The sequence below is a fragment of the Dromiciops gliroides genome, chromosome 3 (genome assembly GCF_019393635.1).
Source record: "Dromiciops gliroides isolate mDroGli1 chromosome 3, mDroGli1.pri, whole genome shotgun sequence".
NCBI classification, from domain to species: Eukaryota; Metazoa; Chordata; class Mammalia; order Microbiotheria; family Microbiotheriidae; genus Dromiciops; species Dromiciops gliroides.
This window is the reverse complement of record NC_057863.1, coordinates 120178733-120205926: the sequence shown is the minus strand read 5'-3', so window position 1 is coordinate 120205926 and position 27194 is coordinate 120178733. Positions and strand designations below refer to the sequence as shown.

The 27194-nt window shown below is 33.9% G+C and overlaps 1 protein-coding gene across 3 annotated transcripts in view; it reads left to right on the top strand.

The window, feature by feature from the left end:
- DACH1 (dachshund family transcription factor 1) overlaps positions 1 to 27194 on the top strand; it is a 494873-nt gene that overhangs the window by 410827 nt on the left and 56852 nt on the right. For all 3 annotated transcript variants that reach the window (XM_043998547.1, XM_043998546.1, XM_043998545.1), the window contains one exon: positions 19029 to 19180. In XM_043998547.1, coding sequence (XP_043854482.1) covers positions 19029 to 19180 — 152 coding nt within the window. The remainder of the gene's footprint in view (positions 1 to 19028; positions 19181 to 27194) is intronic.

The window sequence follows — 27194 nt, the reverse complement described above, 5'->3', positions numbered from 1 at the left end:
GGATCTGACACACCCTTTAGAACTAGGGAATATAATAATAACCAAAATCTCTACATGATTTCCAAATTTGTAAAGTGTTTACATACATTTTCTTATTTGAATAAGTAAGATCTCATAGGAATTGTTATCCTCATTTTATAGATAAGACTGAGGTATAAAATGATTGTCATCTTATGCACATTGCTAATAATGAAACTATGTCTTCCTTATTCCAATTCCAAGGCTCCATCTGGTAGGCCTTGAAATTACTCTGGCCCTCTTTCTATAGAACTTAAAAGATCTTACCTTTCCCCAAATCCTTCATGTTTAATCAAAGAAAAAAGTTCTTGAAAAAGATAGCAGAGGATGGAATTGAAATCCCAGGTTAAGGGGAAGCTTGGTATTCAAAAGAAGCAAGGTGAAGGGCCACCTCATCGTCAGCGAGGAGTTAAAAGTAATTTTTCTAGTAAAGAAGTTCTGAATTTTAGAGTAGAGGAAAAGAAGATTCTCAAAGTGTATGGCCTCAATTTGTTCAATAAATAAGAATTCAAGTTCCTCTGTGCAAGAAAATGTAAGGGGTGGTACTAAAAGCTCAAGGATAGAAGAGGTCTTTCAGGGAATGATGATATGATATGATATGATATGATATGATATGATATGATATGATATGATATGATATGATATGATATGATATGATATGATATGATATGATATGATATGATGGTGCTGGTGGTAATGGTGGTGGTAAATAGAATTTATATAGTGCTTTAAGACAAGGCAAGGCAACAAGTATTTTTTAAGCATTTATTAATTTGATTTCCAGACACTGTATTAAATGCTGAGGATACAAGTACAAGTAAAATTAAAGACAGTACTTGCCTTCAAAGGGTTTACATTCTAATGGAGGAAGACAACACACAAAAGTACTTTAGATATATTTTCTCATTGAGTTCTCACCCTCAAGTCTTTCCCATTGAACTGAGGTTCAGAGCTAATAAGTATCTGAAGCTGTTTTTAACTCATATCTTCTTGATTCCCAGTCTAGCACTCTATTGGAGAATATTTGTATTGTACCCAACTGTCATGCTTGCATGACTTCCTCCAGCAGCATTAAGCAGCTTATTACAAAGGAGAAAAGAACTCAGTGGCCATAAACTACAACCCCTCATTTTACAGCCAAAGCAACCAAGATTGAGGGATTTTAAGTGACTTATCTAAGATCACACAGACATTATTAAACTCCAGAGGAAAAATGTAAACTCAAATCCTCTGAATCCAGAGCCAGTGTTTATTCCACTATGTTATCCTGAATGGTAGTGATAAAGAAATGTGGAGACTTTTCAAGGGATGATGAGTGGCAATAGGAAAGAGTCAACAGATTCATCCTAGAAAGTTTCAGTGATGCCTGTAGGATAAATCAATAATGAAATTGCAGAATTATTGTTTTTTTTCCAGTGATAGAAGGAGTTTTCTCAGTGAAAATTTCCCCTCGCTGTTGAAATCAGAAATTTAGCTAATTTCTTACCCTTGAACCCTAAGAAAGGAGAAAGGCAATGAAACCTATGAGAGTAGTTGAGAATGATGAAGGGAAGAGTTTAGAGAGAAAGAGAATGATATAAACATCTTAGTTATATGGACTTTAAGATTTCCAAAGCAGAGAGTGCATTCAAAGTGTGATGACTGTAGCATGAGCTAGGGCTATAAGCACAAGTAAGTATTCTGTTCAGGAGAAAGGAGACCACCCTGGCTAGAACAGTGGATTTACAAGGGTCAGCTAGATGGTACAGTGGTTAAAGCACCGGCCCTGGATTCAGGAATACCTGAGTTCAAATCCGGCCTCAGACACTTGACACTTACTAGCTGTGTGACCCTGGGCAAGTCACTTAACCCCCATTGCCTGCAAAAACAAACAAACAAACAAACAAAACAAAAAACAGAATAGTGGATTTACAGAAAATTGAAAAAAAATATCAGATTATGGAGAAGCTAAAAAGTTGGAGTTGAAAGAGAGGAGACATAAATGGGAATAGTGTTCAGGAAAGGGCATTTTGGTCCTAGAATTTGCTGGATATGGAGTGGGAAAATAAGGGAGTAGACTGACAAATCCCATCCATTAACAATGGTAAAATAATTTGATTATATAGGTGATGTTTCCAGAACTGAGGAGATGGATGTCAGGCTTCTTGACAAATTTGGACATTATGGTTGATATTTTTTAATTTATAATTATTAGTTAGTCTGTAGGAAACAAGGAATATGACATAATTATTTTAACTAAACTATCTCAAAGACGAAAACTTTCATTTTTCTTTGTGCTTTTATATATGGGATTATATTTTGAATGATGATATTGTTTTCTTATGCTGATTTCACTGTGAACTGAGCTAATCTACAAATGAAATTAATTTATAGTTGTTTGGTTAATTTGTTTTCCTAAAACATTGTAATTTATGATTATATTTAATGCAATGGAAAATAAAATTTGAAATTAAAGGCAAAATCACCTTTTTAAAAAAATAGTGTCAGGGGCAGCTAGGTGGCATAGTAGATAAAGCACCGGCCCTGGATTCAGGAGTACCTGAATTCAAATTCGACCTCAGACACTTTGATACTTACTAGCTGTGTGACCCTGGGCAAGTCACTTAACCCCCATTGCCCCGCAAAAAACCAAAACCAAACCAAAACAAAACAAAATAGTGTCCATGAGACTATTTTTGGACAATTAATATATATTTTTTGAATCTGTATTGTAACCTCAATATTCCTGGAAAAATTCCACGTCTTATTTTGAGTTCGCTTATATTCCAGAGACTCATCAAAATTTGGGAAATATTTTGAGGGCACATGATTTAGAGAAGCAACAAAAATTACTCTCTAAATAAATTATGATATTGGCTGAAAAGACAAAGATAATTATGACTTAAACTACTTTTGATAATAAAAAAGTATGTCATTTCTATTGAAATGGCATATTTTTCATTGATTTCAGCCTGCCATTCATTGGGGGTGGGAGGAAGCTACCCTGAAAGGTATTATTTTTATGTTGAATTTCTAAAAATATCTCCATTTTAAATAAAGCTTCAAGGTATATTAACCCAAATTTAAGTAACCTTGACATAGAAGAAAAAGCTAACTAGAAATGATAGGATATACCATGCCAAGCCCAAGTCTTTTGTTGGTGTAGATAATCAATAAATGTGAGCCATGAGATAGCTTTTAAGAAATGCTCTTGTGGGCAGCTAAGTGGCACAGTGGATAAAGCACCAGCCCTGGCTTGAGGAAGACCTGAGTTCCAATCTGACCTCAGACACTTGACACTTACTAGCTATGTGACCCTGGGCAAGTCACTTAACCTTCATTGTCTTGTAAAAAAAATGCTCTCATTGTCTTAGACACTCAATAACTCTATCTTAACTTGCCATAACTCATATAGTTTAGGAGAATGTTTTGCAACAGGATCATACATTTCAAACTATAAGGTCATTGCCTCTAACCATGTCTTTAGAGATGAGACAGCTGAGGCCCAGAGAAGGAAGTTGAGTTGCTCACTAACATACAGGTAGTCTATAACAGAACTGGGTGGGATAATGCAGAAAGCAATTCTGGGATCAAAAATATACTTTTCTCCCTATACCCAAATAATGCATATAATTCATGTGTTCTGAACCTTTAGGAAAAAGGGAGAAAAATAGCATGTTTATTTTTGCATATGAATACAATTGATATCAATGAGAAAGTGTTTAAATTTTATATCAACAAGGCCCCATTTTTTTCTGTGGTTAATCTTAAAGTCTTTATGGAATAAATATTTTATTACACTTAATACTCTTGTCTAAATCAATGCTGTTTTCCTTATATCTTATGGTAAAGCAGAAAGAAGATGGAAGGTAACAGTGTAGATGATGAAATATAGTCATTCTTAATCCTCCATTTTGGGGGTAATTTATTTATTTCTTTGTTTTCCATGTCTGAAACTCATAGTGTACCACTGAGAAATAGGGTGACTTAATCCATGTCACACAGATAACATGTGTCAGAAGTGGGAATTCATTTAGTTCCTGTTGACTCTGAGGTTAACTATTCATTTTGCTACTTTGTCTTTTTGTTGCTTTTAATAATAACTAGGGAATTCATTATTTAACAAAACAGCCTATTCCTTTTCTAAACTGCTTCAATTATCAGAAAGTTCTTCCTCAAATTGAGTCAGCATTCTATTTTGCCTTAGTTTTTCCTTTTATAGCAACACATATATTTATGATTAATAATCTCTTCTATATAGATTTCAAATTTCATGAAACTCAAAATATTTAGTAAATTAATGAAGATATGATACTAAATAATAAAAACTATAAAGACTCATTAATCCAGATTCCATAAATTTATGATAATTAAAGAACTATTTTAACCTTTGTGCTATCATAATGGTACATTTCTGGATTTAAGGTGAGAAACATACTACACAGGTATCTTAATTTTCCTAATTATAATTTATTGATGGTAAAACAAATGTGGTTTATGCCTAGGTGTATTATTGTTGTAGTTTAGTTGTTTCAGTCATGTCCAACTCATCATGAACCCATTTGGGGATTTCTTGGCAAATATATTGGAATGGTTTGCCATTTCTTTTTCCAACTCATTTTAGAGAAGAGGAACTCAGGCAAACAGGACTGAGTGACTTGCCCAGGCTCACAGAGATGGTAGGCACTCCACTTTATCCACTGTAATACCTTACTGCCCACCTAGGTATATACACATGTGTATGTGTGTAGTATATTTTTGCATGTGTTTAGATATGCATGCTTATACCAGCATGTGCCATATGCCAGTCCAATTTGTGGTCCTGTTTACCCATTTATCCTTCTTCAAAATATGCCATAGGATAATATGTGAAATTCAACTAAGAGTTGGCAAGCTATACCATAGTCTTGGAGCCAAAGACCCAGGCTGTAGATACTTGTGTACCCACCTCCTCTAGGACTGAAATAAATTTTAAAGAATAATGTGATTATTCCCAACTTTCTCTCTTGATTATAGTCTTTTTAGGGGTTGGGGTGGGGGCGGCAATGAGGGTTAAATGATTTACCCAGGGTCACAACACAGCTAGTAAGTGTCAAGTGTCTGAGGCTGGATTTGAACTCAGATCCTCTTGAATCCAGGGCCAGTGCTAGATCTAATGTGCCACCTAGATCCTCCAATAATAGTCTTTCTATAGACACTATAAAATAATCCTCTGTTCTATTACCCAGTGGTTTCTAATATCTCAACCACAAACAGGTAAGGATTTAAACAGAGGTAGATATAAACATAAATTAAGAAAGAAAGCCCAACCTCTTCTGAAATGTTAGGAGTCTTATTAACTGAGAATTGTAAGAAGTTATGATTGAACTTGTAATAGTAATAAAAAAAAATTTCCATAAAGCCAAAGAGGCGACAACCGGTAGACTTCAGAGACAATTATATTGCTCCCAGGCTTAAAATAAGGTAGTTATTATGACAGTGTCACACAAAGATAAAGAAACCTTAGACACTTTTGTCTATGTCAGTCATGAAAAAGCTAGGTAAGAATGTACATTTTGGGGCCAGCTAGGTGGCACAGTGGATAAAGCACTGGCCCTAGATTCAGGAGGATCTGAGTTCAAGTCCATCCTCAGACACTTGACACTTACTAGCTGTGTGACCCTGGGCAAGTCACTTAACCCTCAATGCCCTGAAAAAAAAAAGAATGAACAATTCATTTAAAATAATTATTTTGGTATTTAGTGGCTATACATATGGTAGTAAGGTTATTGTGTCTGTCATTCCATATTATTTTCAACAATTGTCATTTTCTCTTTATGTCATCTTTACTAATCATATGATTAGGAATGGAATGTCAGAGTCATTTTCATTTGAGTTTTACTGCTATATTTCATATTCCCTCTTAATTTCCATCAAGATTCTTGATCATATGTTCATCTGGAATTTTGTTATTTTTTTCCTATCTCTATAAAGTAACTTTTTGGTATAACATTGAATAAGTTAATTGATTTCATTTTTATTACATTGTTGTCACCTGACCATAAACAACTAATATTTCTCCAAATATTTAGTTTTGACTTTAATTGTGCAAAAGTGTTTTATATTAGACATTGTATAATTTTTGCTCATGTCTTGTTATTTCAATGACAAATATTTTATATAATTAATAGATGTTTTGCATGGAATTTCTCTTTTTACTGGGTTTTATTGTTAACATATAGAAAGACTAATAATTTGAGTGGGGTTATTTTACACATTGCTACAGTAATTTCAGTTGAACCACTAAGGTTTTCTCGGTAGACCATCATTTCATCTATAAGAAGAAATGACAATGTTTCTTCTTTATCTTTGCTTAATTACTCTGTTTTTTTTCCTTGTGGCTATAATAAGAATTTTTAGAACTATATAAAATAATAATGGTGAAAAAAAAATACATACTTGCTTTACCCCTGATCTTACCAAAAAGAACTCTAGTGTTGCTCCATTATACAAAACAGTGGTCTTGTTTTTTGTTGGTTTTTTTTAATGTTGTAGAAAGTTAATATTTATCACATAAAGTAAAAAATATGCTCATTTATTCATGAAAAATAGCAGAAATGAGTGTTTTGTTTTCTAAAAGCTGTTTCTGCATCTATTTATATTACCATATGATCTTCATTGGTTTTGTTTTTAATGTAATCAATCATATTTATGGTTTTCCTAATATAGAATCATCCTGGAATTGCTTGTATAATCCAATAAAGTAATAGTATATGATCTTTTGAATACATTATTATAGATTCTTGATATATTCAAAATAGCTTATGTAATATTGGAATTGTTCTTTGAAAATTTGTTAGAATTTACTTCTAGATTCAACTGCTTTTAAGTTTTCTTCCTTTGGAAGTTCAGTTTTTTTAAAGTCTTTTAAAGATACTCAAATTAACAACCATAAAATAAAGTAGGCATATCCATATTCATGGAAGAATTATTTTTTTGGGGGGGGAGGGAGGCAATTGGGGTTAAATGACTTGCCCAGGGTCACACAGCCAGTAAGTGTTAAGTGTTTGAGGCCAGATTTGAACTCAGGTACTCCCGACTCCAGGGCCGGTGCTCTATCCACTGCGCCATCTAGCTGCCCATAGAAGAATTTTTTAAAAGAGAGAGATTTCTATATGAAACTGCTAGTATCATTCACAACTTACTTTTCTTTTAAAATGTATATTATACTAGGGGCAGCAAGGTGTTGCAGTGGATAAAGCACTGGCCCTGGATTCTGGAGGACCCAAGTTCAAAGCCAGCCTCAGACACTTAATACTTACTAGCTGTGTGACCCTGGGCAAGTCACTTAACCCCCATTGCCTCTAAAAAAAAAAGAAAAGAAAATGAAATGGATATTAAACTTAGTATATAACTTGGAAAGCTGTCCTGTGATTCTACTCTTCTTTCTTTTCTCTTTTGTACATTCTAGTTATCCATCTCTCCATCTCTCTACAAAACAATAATGGCAGAGTTATCAAGAGATTCAAGTTTACTGCTATTATTTCTGTTCTTTTCATTGTAACATATATATGTCCAAACATATTTTCATATGTGTATATGTATAGATAACACATGTATTTAGTATATATAAAACACATGTATATGTGGGTGCATACATATGTGTTATTGTTGTGGTGGTTGTTCAGTTGTTTCAGCCATGTTCAATTCTCCATGATCCCATTTGGGGTTTTCTTGGCAAAGATACTGGAATGCTTTGCCATTTCCTTCTTCAGCTCATTTTACAAATAAGAAAACTGAAGTAAACAGAGTTAAGTGAGTTTCCCAGGGTCACACAGCTAGTAAGTATCTGAGGCCAGATTTAAACTCAGGTCCATCTGACTCACCTGTTGCTCTTTCTACTATGCCACCTTGCTACCCCTAAATATGTCTACATAGGTATATGTAATTTAGTGACCTATATTCTTTCTTTTATTTACCTCTTTGTTTTTGATACCCCATCCCTGACAAATAATTTTTCCTAAAGCACTCCCCAGGACAATTTATTTTTAGTAGATATTGATATTTCAATTAGTTCTTAAACATACACACACACACACATTATTGAATCAATTCCCAAATCCTGTCAATTACACTATCTCATGACCCATATCTCTTGATCTTGCCCACAAGGATATCATGAGATTCTTTGTCAAAAGTCAGACTGAAGTTTAGGTATTCTATATTTATATTATCCCCAGAAAGGCATTGTAGTATAGTGGATATATCATTCGTTTTGGAATTAGGGGGAAAAAGTAGTTTGAACTTCACACCCCACACAGTTTTGAGCATGTTAATTAACATTTCTCTGTTCAGTTTCACTTGTATAGTGGGAATAATAATAGGACCTACCTTACAGGGCTGTTTATAGGATCAAATGAAATAGTGTGTGTGAGGCATTTTGCAAACCCAGTACCATATTAGTGTGAGTTATTATGATTAGTATTGGCCTATTCTGCTGATCAGGTAATCCTTTCAAAACTGAAAGGAAAGCAATATGGCATGACCTGTTCATGATGAAGCAGTAAGTTCTCAACAATCACTTCTCTTTACATCTATTCAAATATTGTCCCGTAATTAATATGTTAAAGAATTTCCCCCAGAATAAAAGTCAAATTCAGCAGCACATATTTTGAATACCCAAATCTTTCCCTTTTTTCAAAAAATAAGGACATATGTCAGCCTTCAGTCCTCCACAGATTTTTGGAGGACACGGATAGTCACCCAGCTGTCACATTGATCCTTTCTTTCATTTTTCATGATCAATCAATAATCAATCAATAAACATTTCTTAAGAACGTACTATGTGGCAGGCATTGTGCTAAGCACTACAGATACCAAGACAGTCCTTCCCCACAAGGAGCTCACAATCTAATAGATAAGATGGTAATTATCTGCTTTTCATGGATTGACATAATTGAGGGTAGATAGGTGATGTCCTTATGTATCTTGTTTTTCAACTTCATATAAATCATTTTTATTGTAATATCCTCAAGACCATTTTGTTTGTTTGGGAAAGATAGAAAGAAACAAAAATGAGTTGTATGTCTCTACCTCCTCTCTATCTTCTTTTCATTCACTGTCCTGTACTCCCAGAATAGCAATCCTATTTGTTTGTTCATCTTTATATTCTTTACACACACACACACATACACACACACACACACACACTCACACCAGTGCTTCTTCTTCCCTGTGTTTCACGTATTTTTTTTTTCTTGGCCATTAAATAATTATGAGTTAATCAGGTGCAATTATCTTTGATCCATGGGCATATGCCTGGACACATTGAAATTTTCTCTTTTTAGGAGGTCATGGCATATTCCTACAACCTTCCTGAGTATAAAAGGGGAAATCAAGCCCAGAATATCTTTTAAAAAAAAATACATGCATTCACCTCCCCCAACCCCACTAAATTTAAAAGTTTTCCAATGCTGTTGTATGCTGATGTAAACTTCATTAAAATTGTATACTAAAAATAAGACGGATAATCAATTTCCTAAATCTTTTATATGTAGTGTTTTTGTTAGATTCTGGTAGAAGGAATTGTACAATGATCTGTTTTATTTATTTGGCAGTAGGTCCTCCTAACCATAGGCAAAAGATTTTCCTAGTCACGATTCTCGCATGATTTGACTTAGTGTTACAGGACTATAACGAGCCAAGCAAAAGTGATGACAATGGACCAGATTTTCAAGCTATTGAACTCTATGAGGATTCCCAGAGAGATCTATGGGGTGAAAATCTGTTCTAAAAGCAATTATCCTACTTATTCCTCTCCACTTTCTCTTTCTTGTAAATTAGAGTAATAGTAATTTGGGAAAACATACACATACACACCCCCTTGGATTTATATGACACCTTTTCTTTTTTTTTTTTTCCAAGCTCCTCAAAGTACATTTTAGAAATGTATTTTTGGCAAATGTAAATTTAAGTAAATTGGCCAAGGTCATAACACAATAAGTGCAGAGTTATCAAGGGATTGCAGTTTCCTGCTTTTTCCACCATTCATGAAATGAAAGAAATTCCACGCCTTAAAAGATCTTCTACCCACCCACCCCCACTTTGAGAATTACTATTTACAATTAATTCATTTTTTAAAACGGTCTTTGTCGGCTGTGAAATGTATACATGTGCATTTTTTTCAGCTGCCAGTTCTGTACCTATTGCCACACAGACAATATGCTTTATAAGAACAGTGCTTTTTGCCTTTTTTTTAATCAGAGCTGAACCATCAGATTTTCTTTCTGTGCCAAGTAACATGATAAAGAAGTTATCTCTGGCCCCCAAACTAGTTCACTTTCTGTGAGCAGGCACAGGCTGTAAAGTAGATTATTAAAGTACACAGAAATATAAAATTAGATCAGAAGTGATATTTTACTGTGAGGCCTTCTTTGGGCCTTATAAAAGGAGCTAACCTTGTTCTATTCCTGAAGCCTCAAGAAACCCTCATAGCAGGCATATCACCTCTAATTAGGTTTCTGCTATGGGGATGCATTTTATCAGCCCCCTTTCATTTATTTTTAATGATGTTATCACTAACACACAAACAATCCCTTAAGAAAACAAAACCAGTTTCTATATAAAGCATTGGTGTACATGTCCTGAGTCAGTCATCTCAAAACACATGTTGAGTTTGTTTCCCTTGTGCTATTAGAACACTTAATGACCCTACTGTGCAGATCTACAGAACATCAAGCCAGGAAATAGAATCAGGTTTGCAGCATTCAATGGATGCCCTCTTTGTCACCAATGAGTTAGAAATCTGTCAGGGCTTTGGAAAGCCAAAGAGGGTAGATTAAGTTGACTTTATTTGTCTGCATATACTGCTCAAGCTGTCCTATGATCATGAATGACTTCAAGAGATAAGTGGTAGTAAAAGTGACCCTACACTCTTTGATGTACTAAGGACCATGGAGTCAGTCCATCTGTCCCTTGGTAACCATCACAGTTTCTCCAAGTTGAGAGAGGTGTGGCCCATTTCCCATATTCTTAGTAACTCTTCTCTTTGTTCTGTGGCCAAATGTTGTTGGAGATGGAGATGGGACTCAGAAGAAAGTGTGGTTTGGATTTATCTAAGTATGCAAATTTCACTGTTAAAGGGACAGTGAGGGGAGAAGAGTTCTTATATTTAGGTGCCTGAAACTGAGTTTATTCACAGATTAGGCTCAATTCAAATCTGGGGCCTCTTAGGAGAGGGCTATAGTTTGTGACTCCCACCCTGTTCTTCCCCTCATTACTTTGTATTTGCTTTTCTGCAGGCCCGTTGTTTCCTCTTAATTGGTTTTAAGCTGCTTGAGGGGAGAGACTGGTTTTGTTTTTATCTTCATATTCTGAATCCTTAGCATTGTACTTAATAAATACTTGTGAACTGTGGGGGTAGGAGTTGACATATTCAACCTAAACTTTAGAAAAATCTCCTTAGTAACCTTTATATAGCACTTAAGGTTTTACAAAGCACTTTATATGATCTTATCTCATTTAATCCTCAAAACAATCCTGCTTAATAGGTGCAATTTCCACAGCCATTTTACAGACTACAGATTCTTATCCAGTGTCATAGAGCTAGTATCTGAGGTAGAATTTGAACTCTGGTCTCTCCTGACTCCAAATGTAGTGCTTTCTCCACTATACCAATTATTAATGTTCTTGGAATCTCTTATTTTCTTTATTGATTGTTAATTCATTTTGTAAATGGCAAAGTCCTAGAGAAATAGGAATTTTTACTTTTAAAATTGTACTTATTTCACCATTACCTAGCCAAGAATATATTATCTACAATTTGGAAGGCTGGGTTCAGCTTAGAAAATGGAGTGAAATGTGATTTTGTATGATGTGTACATGTGTGACTGATTGTGATGCATGCATCTAATTTCTTTCCAAATACATATATGAATGGTTTTCGATTATATTTTGGTTTGGGTTTGGGTCATCTAAATATCAGCATTTCTTCATTTTTATAAATAATGTATTTGCAAAAGTTCTAGGCATTTAATAATTTATCATATTATCATGGTAGGGTAATTACCCAAACCAGAAAACTGTGTTATTACTTTTACAAATAATTCTGCATGCCAGGCTTGAAATTAACATGTTCTCAAAGATATTTGCAACTTCTACTTTTTAGAATCCTATTTCAGATAAGAATGTCAATTTTTTAACCTGATAAATATACATTATGTTATAAGATTTTTGTTGTTGTTCAATCATGCCTGCCTCTTTTTAATCTCACTTGAGGTTTTCCTGGTAAAGATACTGGAGTGGTTTGACATTTCCTTCTCCATCTTATTTTACAGATGAGGAAACTGAGGCAAAAAGGGTTAAGTGACTTGCCCAGGGTCTAAGTATCTCAGGCCAGGCTTGAACTCAGGTTTTCCTGACTTTAGGCCTCTTTTTCTACCTGCCTGTATTATAAAATGTAATAGACAAAATTCTTCTCAAAACTTAACTTCATATCATTCAATAAAGTCTTTCTGACTTGGAGATATACAATATTATTTTGAAAAATAAGATTCAGAATCACCAACTAAGTGCACATAATTTAAACAAAGACCTAGGAGACAGGCATTTATATACATATGTATGTATACACACACACATATATATGTATATATGTATGTATATGTATATATTTCCGCAATTACCTATAAAAATAATTTTTAACTTTTTTAAGTTTTGAGTTCCAAATTCTATCCCTCTCTCCCTCCCTTGATCATATATAGATTATAAGTGTGCAATCATGTAATACATGTCCATATTAGTCATTTTGTAGAAAAAAATTGTAAGAGAAAGAGAGAGGAAGAAAGAAAGAAAGAAAGAAAGAAAGAAAGAAAGAAAGAAAGAAAGAAAGAAAGAAAGAAAGAAAGAAAGAAAGAAGAAAAGAGAAAAATAGTTTGGTTTGGTCTGTATTCAAGAAGTCTAACTTCTTTCTACAGAGGCAAATTTTAAAGAATGTTTGTAATGTTAGTCCAAAGAGAATAGTTTTAAAAGCAATTTAGGTTAATAATTTTTTTTTTTAAGTTAAGTTAATGTACTTAAAGACCACAATCGTTCTTTACTATATTTTGGTACTCTAAGGATCTTTGATTAGTCGGAGAATACAGTTTTCCACCATAATGGATCATAACCCCTCTACAAGCTAGTAGATAGGCTTTGAGTGTTCCAGTGGTTGAGCAGTTCATCACTCTGTAGCCAACCTGGTCATGGGCTTCTTCACATTTAATTAGGCAAGTTCTCAGACAACAGACTTAAGTCATTGAGCTCAGTGCCAAAGTCTTTCTAGTTTGATGTGGCCTTTGAGAGCTTCTGTTCTCCTGGAATATCTTTCAAGTACCTAGGATCATCTCCATGCTACTATTACATCAAAGTTGGACTTTGGTGGGGGCTTCTTTAAGAAGTCTTGCTGTAATGTCTGTATGTGGTGAAGTTTAAAAAAAAAATACATTCCTTTGTCTTAGCCACACATCAGTATTCTATTTATTTTCAAGTGTTTGAGAAAAATACTTTGTTTGCCTAAAAAAAGCAAAAGGATACTTTTTGTGCGTACTAATTTTCTGAATTCCTTTTATTATTTTTATTATTTTTTGAGTCAGACAAGACTGAAACAACTGAAAAACAACAAATGAGATTTGAATCCACAATCTGAGCTCAAATCTAAGGCTATTTCCTCTATGCTCCATATTGAGATTATTCTTTAATCAAAATTTCAATCAATAGAAGCACCTTTATTAAGAACTTACATACAGTTTCTGTCCTCCAAGAACTCAAATCCTAACAGGAGCAGACAAGGCTACAGTCATAAACAATATGGAAAGATTAAATGGGAAGAAGTCTCAGAAGGGAATTCATTAACAGCTGGGGGGAGCAGGAGGAGTTTCCTGCAGTTAGTATTTGAGCTCAGACTTGAAGGAAGCCAGGGAAATGGAGAGATGGGGAGGTAGAACAATTCAAACCTAGTGGATGGACAGTTTAAAGAGGCAGAAATATGGGGGGTAGGAAGTATTGTGCATAGAACTTCAAGTAGGCTACAATTTCTGGAGGAAGTACATGGAGGGGAGTATGTGTAAGAAACCTTGAAAGGTAGAGAGGGACCAGGTCATAAAGAGTTTTAAATGTCAAAGAAAAGACTCTATTTGCTTCTGTGGGCAATAGAAAGACTTTGGAGTTTATTGAATGTGTTTGTGTGTAGTTGTTTTTCAATTGTTTTCATTCACATCTGACTCTCCGTCATCCCATTTAGTATTTTCTTGGCAAAGATACCAGAGTAATTTGCCATTTCCTACTCCAGCTCATTTTACAGAAGAGAAAACTGAGGTAAGCAGGGTTAAGTGACTTGCCCAGGGTCCCACAGCTAGCAAGTGTATGAGGCCTATTTTCAACTTAGGTCTTTCTGATTCCAAGCCTGGCACTCTATCCACATTACCTAGCTGCCCCTCAGATATTGACAAATGCCACAAATCTGAGTTTCCTTTATTTATTGGTTTGATGATTGTCCAGACTTAAGAAAGTGCTAGAGAAATTATTAATAGTAAATATTATGAAGATGTTTTGTGTAGCCTTTCTTTCTTCCTTCCTTCCTTTCATTTTCTTCCTTTCATTTTCTTTCTCTTTCTTTCTTTCTTTCTTTCTTTCTTTCTTTCTTTCTTTCTTTCTTTCTTTCTTTCTTTCTTTCTTTCTTTCCTTCCTTCCTTCCTTCCTTCCTTCCTTCCTTCCTTCCTTCCTTCCTTCCTTCCTTCCTTCCTTCTTTCTTTCTTTCTTTCTTTCCTTTCTTTCTTTTCCTTTCTTTTTTCTGTCTTTGTTTCTCTGTCTCCATCTCTGTGTCTCTCTGTTTCTCTGTCTCTGTCTCTCTCTTTCTCTCTCCCCCTGTCTTTCTCTTTCTTTTTTTTTTTCCTGGAGAGTTGGTTGTTAGGAATTTACCAGTACCCTCCCACTTCTAGGCTTCTACTACCATCTCTATTTATGCAAATTACTCACAAATCTCTTCCCCAAAGCATCTTACCTGAGCTTCATGCATGTAATTCTAAATATTACTGAACATTTCTATTTGGATGATCTATTATTAGCTTTAAACTTGACAAGTTCAGGAGTAAATTAAACTTTCCTTCTCTCTCCTCATCCCCTAACAAAGCCCTGCTACAATTCCTCCAAACTAGTTCTTCCTCTTGATTTCCTGTTTTTTTGTGAATTTCCTTGAAGGTCACCAAATCTTGCAGGTCACTAAACCAAATTATCAAATTCTTTTTTTTTCTTTTTTCTTTTCTTTTTTTCAAATTATCAAATTCTGTCAGTGAAAGGAAGGATGATATGGTTTTAAAAGGAACAAAGAAGGAAACAACCTAAGTGACTTGGAACAAGTCACAACTTCTCTGGGTCCCAGTTTCCTCTTTTATAGTGTTAGGGTATCATTTTCCTTTTCTATAAAATGAGAAAGTTAGACTAGATCCCTTAGGTACCTTCATATTCTATAATTCCATGATTCTTGCTTTGAAATATCTCTTCAGCATGTCATTTTATTTCTTTAGTCATCATCCTATTACCTCATGCCTTGAATATCATAATTGTTTCCTAATTGGTCTTTGTCTCTAGTCTTTTCTTTATCTAATTTTTTTCTGACTACCACTATGAGATTAATTGTTCTTTGTCCACAAAAATAAATATTTGTTGAATTAAAATACTGCTTTCGGGGCAGCTAGGTGGTGCAGTGGATAGTGCACCGGCCCTGGAGTCAGGAGTACCTGTGTTCAAATCCGGCCTCAGACATTTGACACTTACTAGCTGTGTGACCCTTGGCAAGTCACTTAACCCCAATTACCTCACCAAAAAACAAAACAAAACAAAACAAAATATTGCCTATCAGAGCCATAACTAAGGTGAGATTACTGGAGCTTTGACCCTGGCACTGAAATTTAAAAGCCACTGACAGCAATTAGACATTCTGCAGGATAGAAACAACGGAGCTTAACACTGATTCATGACATGAGGGTGATGTCATGACTTGCAGTCAATTGGATTTAAGTAAGGGAGGGCTGTGCACGGTCTCCAACTTCACTCTTTCCTATCTGGGTCCAGTGGTATTTTTATATATATATATATATATATATATATATATATATATATATATATATATATATATATATATATATATATATATATATATATATATATATATATATATATATATATATATATATATATATATATATATATATATATATATACATATATATATATATATATATACATATATATATATGTTTTATAAGGCGATTGAGATTAGGGGAAGAGCCCCAGGGTCACACAGCTAGTAAGTATCTGAGGTGAAATTTGAACTCAGATCCTTCCAACTTCAGGACCAGTGTCCTGTCCACTGCACCATCTAGCTGCCCTGGTACCTAGTACAGTGCTATGCATGGAGTAGGTACTTAGTGAATATTTGTTGATTGATTCATTAAATGGATGAATTCATAGCATTTATTGCCTATGCCCATTTGGCACTTAAAAATTTACTATCCAGCAACATCTTATACACTGTTTTTTTTAAATAATAATAATAAACATTTTTATTTAAAATTTAATTTTTTTTGTTTGTTTTTTGTTTTTTTTGAGAGGCAATGGGGGTTAAGTGACTTGCCCAGGGTCACACAGCTAGTAAGTGTTGAGTGTCTGAGGCTGGCTTTGAACTCAGGTACTCCTGAATCCAGTGCCAGCACTTTAACCACTGTGCCATCTAGCTGCCCCCTAAAGTTTAATTTTTAATTCTGTCACTCCTTCCCTCTCTACCCTCTCCCTTCCCTAAGGCAGTAAGCAATCAGATATAGGTTATACATTACATATTGTTTTTTTTTTCATTTAATTTTATGTTTATATATTTGTTTTTATTAGTTATTGAAAGAATGAGGATGCTTGTGACATTATTTAAACTTTTGACATAAGAAATGGTTAGAAAAAAAGTTTGTGAGTTTCTGAAAAGTGGTGGGAATGATGGATGCCTGAGTTAAATATGACAATAACATTATTGCTCATAGAAAATCAAACCACATTTCTTTAATCATTTGGCTTGCTAATACCTAATAGGAAACTGATCTAAAACTACTCTTCCCTTTCTTAAAAAAACTTTTTTCACATGAAGATAGATATTTTTAGCAAATGCTTTTAAGGAAAAGGATATAAGAAAGAGAGAGCTAGCCATTTTTGCCTAGAAGGGTAATTTATGACAGGTAAGTAAGTAGTATTCAAGATCACCTGAACCACACCATTACTGCACTGTCTTTACTAGCCCCCCCTTTCCCCTCATTACCCAACCCCTCTCTCCAGGTTTCTTTAATTTTGATTAAAAGTGTGATAAATTAATAAATGGGAGAAAGTCAATATCATTTCTGTTGCTTGAGACTTTCCATTTTGAAAAAGCTTGCTTCTTCTAATCATTAGTCATCATGATGGGAGATAAGGGATGGAAGCAACAGTGGATAGGGGTATAATGCCAAAATAAAGACTACATTGTGGGGGCAGCTAGGTGGTGCAGTGGATAGAGTGCTGGCCCTGGAGTCAGGAGTACCTGAGTTCAAAGCCAGCCTCAGATACTTAACACTTACTAACTGTGTGACCCTGGGCAAGTCACTTAACCCCAATTGCCTCACCAAAAAAAAAGAAAAGAAGACTACATCATGAATACCAGACTTTTCTGGCTTATATCCTTCTGCTTCATCATTTTTTCCTGGTTACCATTTTTTCTTTAAGTTTAGCAGTAAACAAGTAGAAATGTAAAATGATAAAAAGATGCATTTAACTTATATTAGTGTTACCTAGGAATAGGGACTGATGTTAGCCTCCAGTTTTCCTCTGCTCTAGGGAGAAGATAAATAAAGCAAACAAATGAACAAACAAACCTAGTTTGGGGTGAAAAAACCTAGTATAATGATATTATGGGAATAAAGAAATAAACTGAGTTTTTGTGTTACTTAATGAAATGGAAAATACTATCAATGGTTTATAAATGCATTTTCTTGATTCATTTTTTCTGGGGTAAAATAGCTAAATATCATAAAAAGAAAAAATGCATTATGGTAAAATTTAAGTATATATGTATGGAGATTGGCAGAACTTTTTCTTTCACATGTGAATCTTCAACAAAGTTTAATTAGTAGGTATTAAAATGCTGCTCCATTATAATTAAGCAGATTTATAATCTAAAAAGATTTCATCTATGCCTTCTCAAAGTGATAACAGTAGACCAAATTGTTAAGGAATGGTCAATTAGAAGTTTTTCCTCTATTTCCTATATTATGCTATTGGAATTTCATATAAAGACCCGTCCTTTACTATTTTTTTTTCCAATTCTGGTGGTATAAAAGAAAAAGATGACTATGGTTATGTCACTATAAAGTTGAGTCAATGGTGAAAAGGTGTTTGAGTTCAGAAGAATTTTACTTGTTCATGGATGTAATTACAATTTTAAGTAGATTTTTGGATTGTAACTGTTTTATTTTTTCAGTAAGAATTATAATAAAATTCTAGTTTTATGCTATTTATAGATTCCTTAAGGTCACACTTGAAATTATCATTGAAGGAAAGTGTTAATTGCATTGGACACTTACTAATATATAAACAACTCTTCTTATACCAAGTATATGTAATGCTAGAAAATATTCTATTGTCAATCCAAATAGAAAACACACTAAAATGAGATAATTGGGAAGGTGCCCATAAAGGCAGCCTGAATATATTATCACAAGTATATGTGAGATAATATTTGTTTTAAAAAGATTCTATGGCACTGTAAACTCAGTCTCATTAGAGACTGCATTTAAAAGGCTTATAAAGTTACTCATTAATGTTATCTTGTTGTATCTCCACAGCTTTTTCATTAAAGAAAATTCAGCAGAAAGCATTTTCTCCTGATAGCAGGAACCAATTTGCAATAAATGTTCTGGAAACCACTAGGGAAGCCATTACTGAGGTCTAATAAAAACAGACAAGCGTAACTTGTTCTATATTTTTGTTTCAATCACATACAGATGAGACCCCGCTCTCCACACCAACCGCAAGAGACAGCCTTGACAAACTTTCTCTTACTGGGCATGGGCAACCGCTACCTCCAGGTTTTCCATCTCCTTTTCTATTCCCTGATGGATTGTCTTCCATAGAGACCCTTCTGACTAACATCCAGGTAGGCCTTTCTACCTATCAGTATAATGGAACATAAAAGACCTGGTTGTAGATTTGTCTAAATTAATATAAACTATTCCAGTTTAATCCATTCATGACATTATTTGAATTAACTAATTTATGGAAACCTCTTGCAGCAATTTAGATTTTAAAAGGAGCTGCGCTAATCAAGTGGGTTTAGAAACACTCAGATACAGTACATAAAATATAGATTGTATATTAAACCATAATAGAGACTTAGATGAAAGTGACATGGGCATTTTTCAAATCATTCTGCCTAAATGCTCTTTTTATTACAGGCTAATGGAATGAGTCTAACTGTTTAAATTTGTCTGATTTACTAAAATAGAGCAAACCATTTCTAATAAATATTTAGTTATTTTAAACTGCTAGACTTTCTCTGAGGAAATTATATGTTTAGCTCTTTGAAACATGTCTAATATAAAGGAATCCACAAAAAAATCCCTTTCTCGAATAAGCTTGTTTCAGCTAACATTCTCTTCAAAGAATAGACTTCAAAGAGTAATACCAAACTTTTCACAGATTTCCTATGCAGTACTCAGGATGTGTATTTTATGTACAATACAGTATGACTCAAAAATAGTCAAGATTTACAATAACATATAGCATGAGGCCAAGATAAGATGATTGTTTGGAATATGAGAGGATTATATTTTAGCCCACACATGTAGTGATCATGTGGCCAACAGATGGGAATTGGACCACAATACTGCTCAATGTCTGGAGCATTAAAAAAAAAAATGGGTGCATAGGTAAGGATGATGCTAGTATTTTGTGTTAACTTTATCACTCCATTCTTTAAGTGAGATTTTTCATTATGCTTTTACTGCTATATGAAATTTTCTTCCAATGGAAATATAATTAATTTTATTTACCTCTCCAAGGACAGTACAGAAGCACTTTAGAATGTAAAATATCTTTTCCTCTATTAATGTAGCATTTCTAATATTCAAGTAATTAGAATTTCCAGAACTGTATTAAATTATAGTATTTTATATCTCAGGCATAAAAATAATTAAATAAATATAGGAATAAACAATTCCCACCCAACTTTAATCATGGTTACATATTTGTTCTGACTTTTTAATAATTTTTTTTCAAATCTGATTTTTTTTAAAAGGGAAATTTCTTTCTGTTCTGTAAATGTATTATTATTTTCTATTGAATTCAATCTCATAAATTTCAAAGTAGATTTTTTTCCCTTCAGAATTCCAAATTAAAACTAAAGACTTGAAAAAGAAGTTTGACTTTTTATTTTTAATTGACTTGGAAACAATTATAAACCAAGCACCCTTTATCCCTTCAAATGTTAAATATTTATTTATTGCTTTATAATTAGCTGTTTGTATATAGATATTACTAACTAAAACCACATCAACAAGGAGGTTGGAATTTAATTTCAACTTCAGAAACTATAGTATTTCTGGATTTCCTCAATTTAAACCAGCTGCATACTTTCTCTACATATGGACTTTCTCATACTGTGCTATTATCATATCTCTCAAGCTAAATGGGGTCAAGGCTAGGACTTCAGGGTGAACTACCCCTTCACCTTCCTCCTCTTCTCTGTCCCTCCCCCCAAATAAAGCCAAACAAAACTTAATAGGAATGATAAGGGAGGCATCTTATACTCTAATTATATCTAAACATAAAATGCTTTTAGTAGTTACACATTTTTTTCAGAAAAAAATTTACTTAAATTGAAGATACTTATGTATTAAATTTTCTGATTAGCCAAAATGTTTCCATAGATTTTGATGCATCCCTGCCATTTATACACAGCTATAACCCCTCCAACTGTAATAAATTCTCTTGTCAAGACTTTTTTTTTTTATTGTAAAGGAATTACAAGGATTCAGTTCAATTATGGTGGGGAGGGGGAATCTAAGTATTACTGAAGGAAATGATTCAGAGGAACATACTTTTAAGGAGAAGTCATTTTGGCAAAAATGAATAATAAAAGATGAATGCTTCATTTTAAAATTTCTTACTTGGATTAATCTTCCTACATCTGTATTTCTATGAAGGTAATAATAATATTAATATTAATAATATATTGTTATAGCATTCTATGTTTGAAAGAGGTCTCTCTTCACAATGAATCTATGAATTGAATGGGTTCAAAAGTTCCATCATTCCCTGTTTCAAACAAGTGAAGAACTTGAACACAGGTCTTCTGATTTACACTCTAAAATGCTTACCACAATATCCTTAAAACCTAGCATCATATTCAAGAAGATGATTTCCATTAAAAATATTTTAAAGGATTGTTTTTGTTTTTGTTTCTTTGGCTCACAGTGGCACCTGAAAAGATTAAAAAAAAAAAAAACCTCACAAGATGCTAGCAGATTTATTATTTCTACCATTATTAAGATCCAACATTGTCCTAGGTTGAATACATGGTGCTGCTGGCCCACTGGGCATACTATATAAATGTGCTATCCAAATTCTAATTTGGGTAATTACATTCTCTCTACCTCAATTTCCTCTGCAGTTTCAATTAGATATAATGGTGTTCTTTGCTTTCTATATGAAAATGGTTAACATACTTTACTGTATGCTTGTTTTAAATTTCTTTTTCCATGCAAGGAAGTGAGCCATGTTTTCAGGGGTGGAGAGAGCAAGTATGATTTGAAATACATTCAGATTTTTTTATATTAAACAGTCTGCATGTAAATGCGAAATTGTATATAGCATTAAACTATTTCTTCTCAATGAATAGTCTACAAAATAGCTACCAAAACAGTGAAAGGCATTTAATTTTTGTCATATTTAAGGTAATTTGGATTTTGATATAAACAAAAAGACCAATCTATATTATATACATATCAAGTGTGAGAGCAGCACTTAAATGCATTTCATAATCTCCTCCTGTTTAGACATCTTACGTAGTTTGACTTTAGAGCTAAGAAAAGCCAGCAAGGCACAGTGGATGAAGAGTTGGGTTTTAAGTCAAGAAGACTTGGTTTCACACGCCACACATGCCATATCTTATAAATGATATTACTAGTTGTTTGAATCTGAATGAAACTAATTGTACTAATCTATGTAATTTTGAGGAAGTCAGCAACTTCTTGGTGCCAAAGACAAGTCCCTAGGACTTATCTAGGGACTTCCTCGTGTAGAAGAAATCACAGGTTCTTTGCATGTAGGATAAAGAGGTCTACTAAACATGGCAATAAGATCTATTCTGAATTTTAATGGAAATAATTATTTTATAATTGTGAGCTCTAAATTATTGTGAACTTTCTAGAAATATGTATTGCTTGAATATTGTGTGAAAAGGAGTAAAGAATTCCTTCTAAGTGATCCTTAAGTTCTAGTTTATTCAATAAGTATTATTATTATTATTATTATTATTTTTGGTAAGGCAATTGGGGTTAAGTGACTTGCCCAGGGTCACACAACCAGTAAGTGTTAAGTGTCTGAGGCCGGATTTGAACTCAGGTCCTCCTGACTCCAGGGCCGGTGCTCTATCCACGGTGCCACCTAGCTGCCTTTAATAAGTATTATTGAATAAGGAATATGAAGAAAGCTACTAAATCCATATTCAAAATCCAATTAAAAATTATATTTATTTCATTGAAAAAGTTTACTTGAATAGCCTGAGGAATGATATCTGTTAGTATAAACTACCACATAGTGAATAAAAAAAAATCCGGTTTTAATGAATTAGTCATACCCTACAAATTTTACCTGTTAAAACTACATATTCAAAGGAATTAATAGATACCAGTCTTCAGTCTGGTCTTCTATGTTACTCATTACAGGCCATAATTTATTCCATTGACAAAATTAGTCAATTATAATTTTTTAAGTGTTTATTATGCACTATTTGATGTGCTAAGTGCAAAGGATATAAAGAAAAAGCAATAAAAGAAAATAAACTAAACAACAAAAAAAAAGAAACAAAAAGAAACAGTTTATTCTCTCAAGAAGCTCAGTGTAATGGGGATGAAAACATACAAAAAACTATGTAAAAGTTTATATGCATAAATGTACATACACACACATAATTATACATGTATTTGTGTATGTATGTGTGTGTGTATAACAAACTGGTTTAGAGAGAAAGCACTAAGATTAAAGATTAAGTGTTACTGAGAAAGACTTCTTGCAGAAAGTTGGGACTTGCCTCAATGGATAAAATACCAGATTTGGAATCAGGAAGACCTAAATTTGATCCTGGTCTCAGAATTTTATTTTTTTTTGCAGGGCAATGAGGGTTAAATGACTTGCCCAGGGTCACACAGCTAGTAAGTGTCAAATGTCTGAGGCTGAATTTAAACTCAGGTCCTCCTGAATCCAAGGCCAGTGCTTTATCCACTGCACCACCTAGCTGCCCTGGCCTCAGAAATTTACTAGCTTTGTGACCCCAGGCAAGTCAATTGACCATCTCTCAGTCTCAGTTTTATCATCTGCAAGACAGAAATCATAATAATAGCACCTACCCTTTAGGTTGTTGTGGGGATCAAATGAGATAACTGTAAGGGCCTAAAATTCTAGCTATGATATCTAAAATCTAATGAGTGGTCGCCTTAAATTAAAAGCTTTAGCAAGAGTTTAGACTTTTAAATATTTATTAAAGTGTGTCAGAAGTTGGTGAGGAGAGAGAGAAGTAAAAATCAAACTTCATCTAACTATATTTAAGAGAGCCCCGCATCTCACCCACCAAAGCCCAAGTCAGGAACCAAAAGGCCCTCACCTCCGCAGCTTCTCCCAGAACCTCTTGTGAAACAGGAAACAGGGCCATCCACAGACACACACAACTCCAAGCTGATTGGCTGGTAACTTAGATCGATACAACTAACAGGCAGTAACTTCCAGATGCTAAAGTAGCATGGTTTCTAAGTCACATGCTTTCTCCTCATGGCAGAACTTCCCTACAATATCTTTCTCAACAGGTTGGTAGTGCTCTAAATCTTACATAGCACATGTAAAGCTACTTGAAAATCCTAAAGCTATTAATATTAAAGGGGACCAAATTATTCAATCAGCTTGGTTATTAGTGACTTGTTGGCAAATCCAAGCAAATAAAACCAGAAAATAATAACCAAACAAACAAACAAACAAACAAACCCAAACTGGATTAATTTTGACAAGCCTTTATCTACTGAATGTAGCTCTACAGTGCTATTTGTGAACCATTGGATCATAGCTCAAGGATTAGAAGGGACTCTTGAAGACCCCCTAGCCCAACCCCATTATTTTACAGATAAAGAAATTGAGGCCTGAATAGCTAAATCAGGTTGCCCAAAGTCACATTGGTAATGTACATCAAAGGTAGGATTATGGCCCAGGTCCTTTAACTCCAGAATCAGTGTCTATGTATTATACTACACTGCCTCATTCATGGCTCCTATAGGCAACTAAGAATACTTGATCTAAAATGGATGTATTTCAGGTTCTCAACCTTTTTTCTAGAGCCCTCTGACAGTTTGGTAGACCTCTCTTTTAGAATAATGCCTTTTGTTTAAAGGCATAAAGATAGTATTACAAAGAAAAATAATTATATTCAAATAGAGTTAAATATATATATGTGTGTGTGTGTGTGTGTGTGTGTGTGTGTGTGTGTGTATTTTGCAGGGCAATAAGGGTTAAGTGACTTGCCCAGGGTCCCACAGCTAGTAAGTGTCAAGTGTCTGAGGTAGGATTTGAACTCAGGTCCTCCTGAATTCAAGGCTGGTGCTTTATCTACTGTGCTATCTAGCTGCCCCAAGTTAATAAAATATTAAAGTAAAAAATTCATGGATAATATTTTGAAACATTTTATTTGTGGATTTAGATGATTTTTTCTTGCTTAAATTAAACATTTCTTGATAAATATCTGTGTATGAAGCTATAACTATAAAGTGATATTAATTCCTATACTTATTATTTTAATGTCAATTAATTTAAATAAAAAATGAGGCATGAGAAATCAAATATAGATATAGATATATAACAGAACCTAAGCTATAAAGTTGTGAGCAGGCATATTTCAAATGGATAAGATATTCTGTCAAGTTATGTATGTCCAACCAACTCTACAGAGAAGTCTGTAGAGCCCTGATATCCCCTATTTTTACATTCTATGTGGGAGGAACAGGACTGTAAAAAATATTCAGAGGTGACCTCAAATGCCCATATTCCAGTGATTACTTAATGTAGTGGAAAGTATAGTTTCATCCTTCCCAATGACTGGACCAAACAATAATATATAGTAAAGTCATGCTTTATATATTTCTGAGTCACATGTGAGGCAACGCATAAAAGAGCTATACATGTTGATGATTTGCTCAAACAGCAGCTATTGGAAAACTTCACATTTGCTTTGAGATGAAGATATCTTTTCTGCCATCACAACAGCTTCTGAAGGAAAACCCAGCTTGCTGCTTTTGAGTCTCTATTTTCTCCTTCTACTGTTTAAAAGATACATAGGATGGGAAATAGACAATAGAATTTTCCTTCTTCAATTTCTTTCCTAGAAAATCTAAGGCTTAAAAGGGCAAGAGTCAGATCCCAGCAAGAGAAAATCCAATTTAATGCAACAAATATTTGTTAAATGAATTTTTTTTGGGGGGGGGGTGGAAAGCCACTCTTTTAGACACTAGGAATATAAAGACAAAAATAAAATTATTCCTGTTCTCAAGGAGCTTAACAACACTTGCCTAGCCATTCTAGCCCCAGCTTATCCATAAAGTACTTTAGACAAATCATTTGTAAAATGAGGGACCTATCACAGTATCTTGCATATAGTAGGCACCTAGTGATGGTCAAATTGATTTGAAGGGAATGGACTAGATGATAGCTTCTTAAGCTTCTTTTTAGCATGTGTCATGGGCCCCTTTGTCAATCTGGTAGACTGTCAGATCTTTCTTAGAAATAAATAATTGAGAGAAAAGCAAATTTTTTTTTTAGGTCAGTAAATATGAAGATGTGATTTTTTTCTCATTTTAGGTTCATAGAACCCCTGAAATATATACTTAGCCAACTTGGGGTTCCATGGACCCCAAGGTTAAGATTATGGTATTAGAGCTTTTCACCTCTAACAGTCTATAATTCTTTGATTTAAAAAAGAAAAAGGATTTCTTATAGATTATAGTTTATAATTTACTTGATAATTTTTCAGGTAGAATTCTCTTATATCTAATTTTAATGAAGATTTCTTTTAAATAAATATACAAACCACTCATTTACATGTTGGCACAGTAAAAAATGCATCAATTAAAAAAGAGTTTCCTTTATGCTAATAATTGGGCTAGCCTTTTGCCATCCAAATATTTTCTAGGTTGCCAAAACCATTGAGAAGTTGCCAGTTACATTCAAAGGACACTTAAAACAAAACAACAACTGAGAAATGCATTCTGTCTCTTGGGTATGGTGAAGATAATCAATCCAAAAAATATCAATCATCTTGGAAAACAAGGAAATCTGTATATTTATGACTATCTTTATGCCTCACCCAAAGAAAAAAAAAATTGGAGGCCAATCAAATAGTCTCCTTCCTTTCCCTCTGCCATAAACTATATTAAAAACAAATCAAGAATGTGGATTTTCAGCATAATTATCATTATGTAACTTCCAAATCAACAGAACTTACCTCCCCTTGTGGGAGATATATTCATTTTGTTAACATCCTACGTTGTGCTGTATTTCACATTGTCATTGGCAGCATATTGACTTAATATTCAGCAAGAGGATTAGACATTGCCTGGCCAAGTAAGACCTAGCATTTAGTGTGATCTTTTGCAGATAATCCACCTGGAGAATACATAGGAGTTTATACAGATCTGAAATTACTATTATCACCGATGGCTAAGAAGTGTCCTAATGATTTGTAGATGTCATGAATAGTACTCAGTATTGCTTTCTCAGCCCCCTGCTGCATTGAAAATAGCTTGCAATTTAATCAGTTTTCGGAATTTTTTGCAATAGGGCTGTCACTGGCAATAACACCACTTTGCATATGCATCAGTTTGGCTCTACTGCAGATTTTTGTTCACATCGGACTC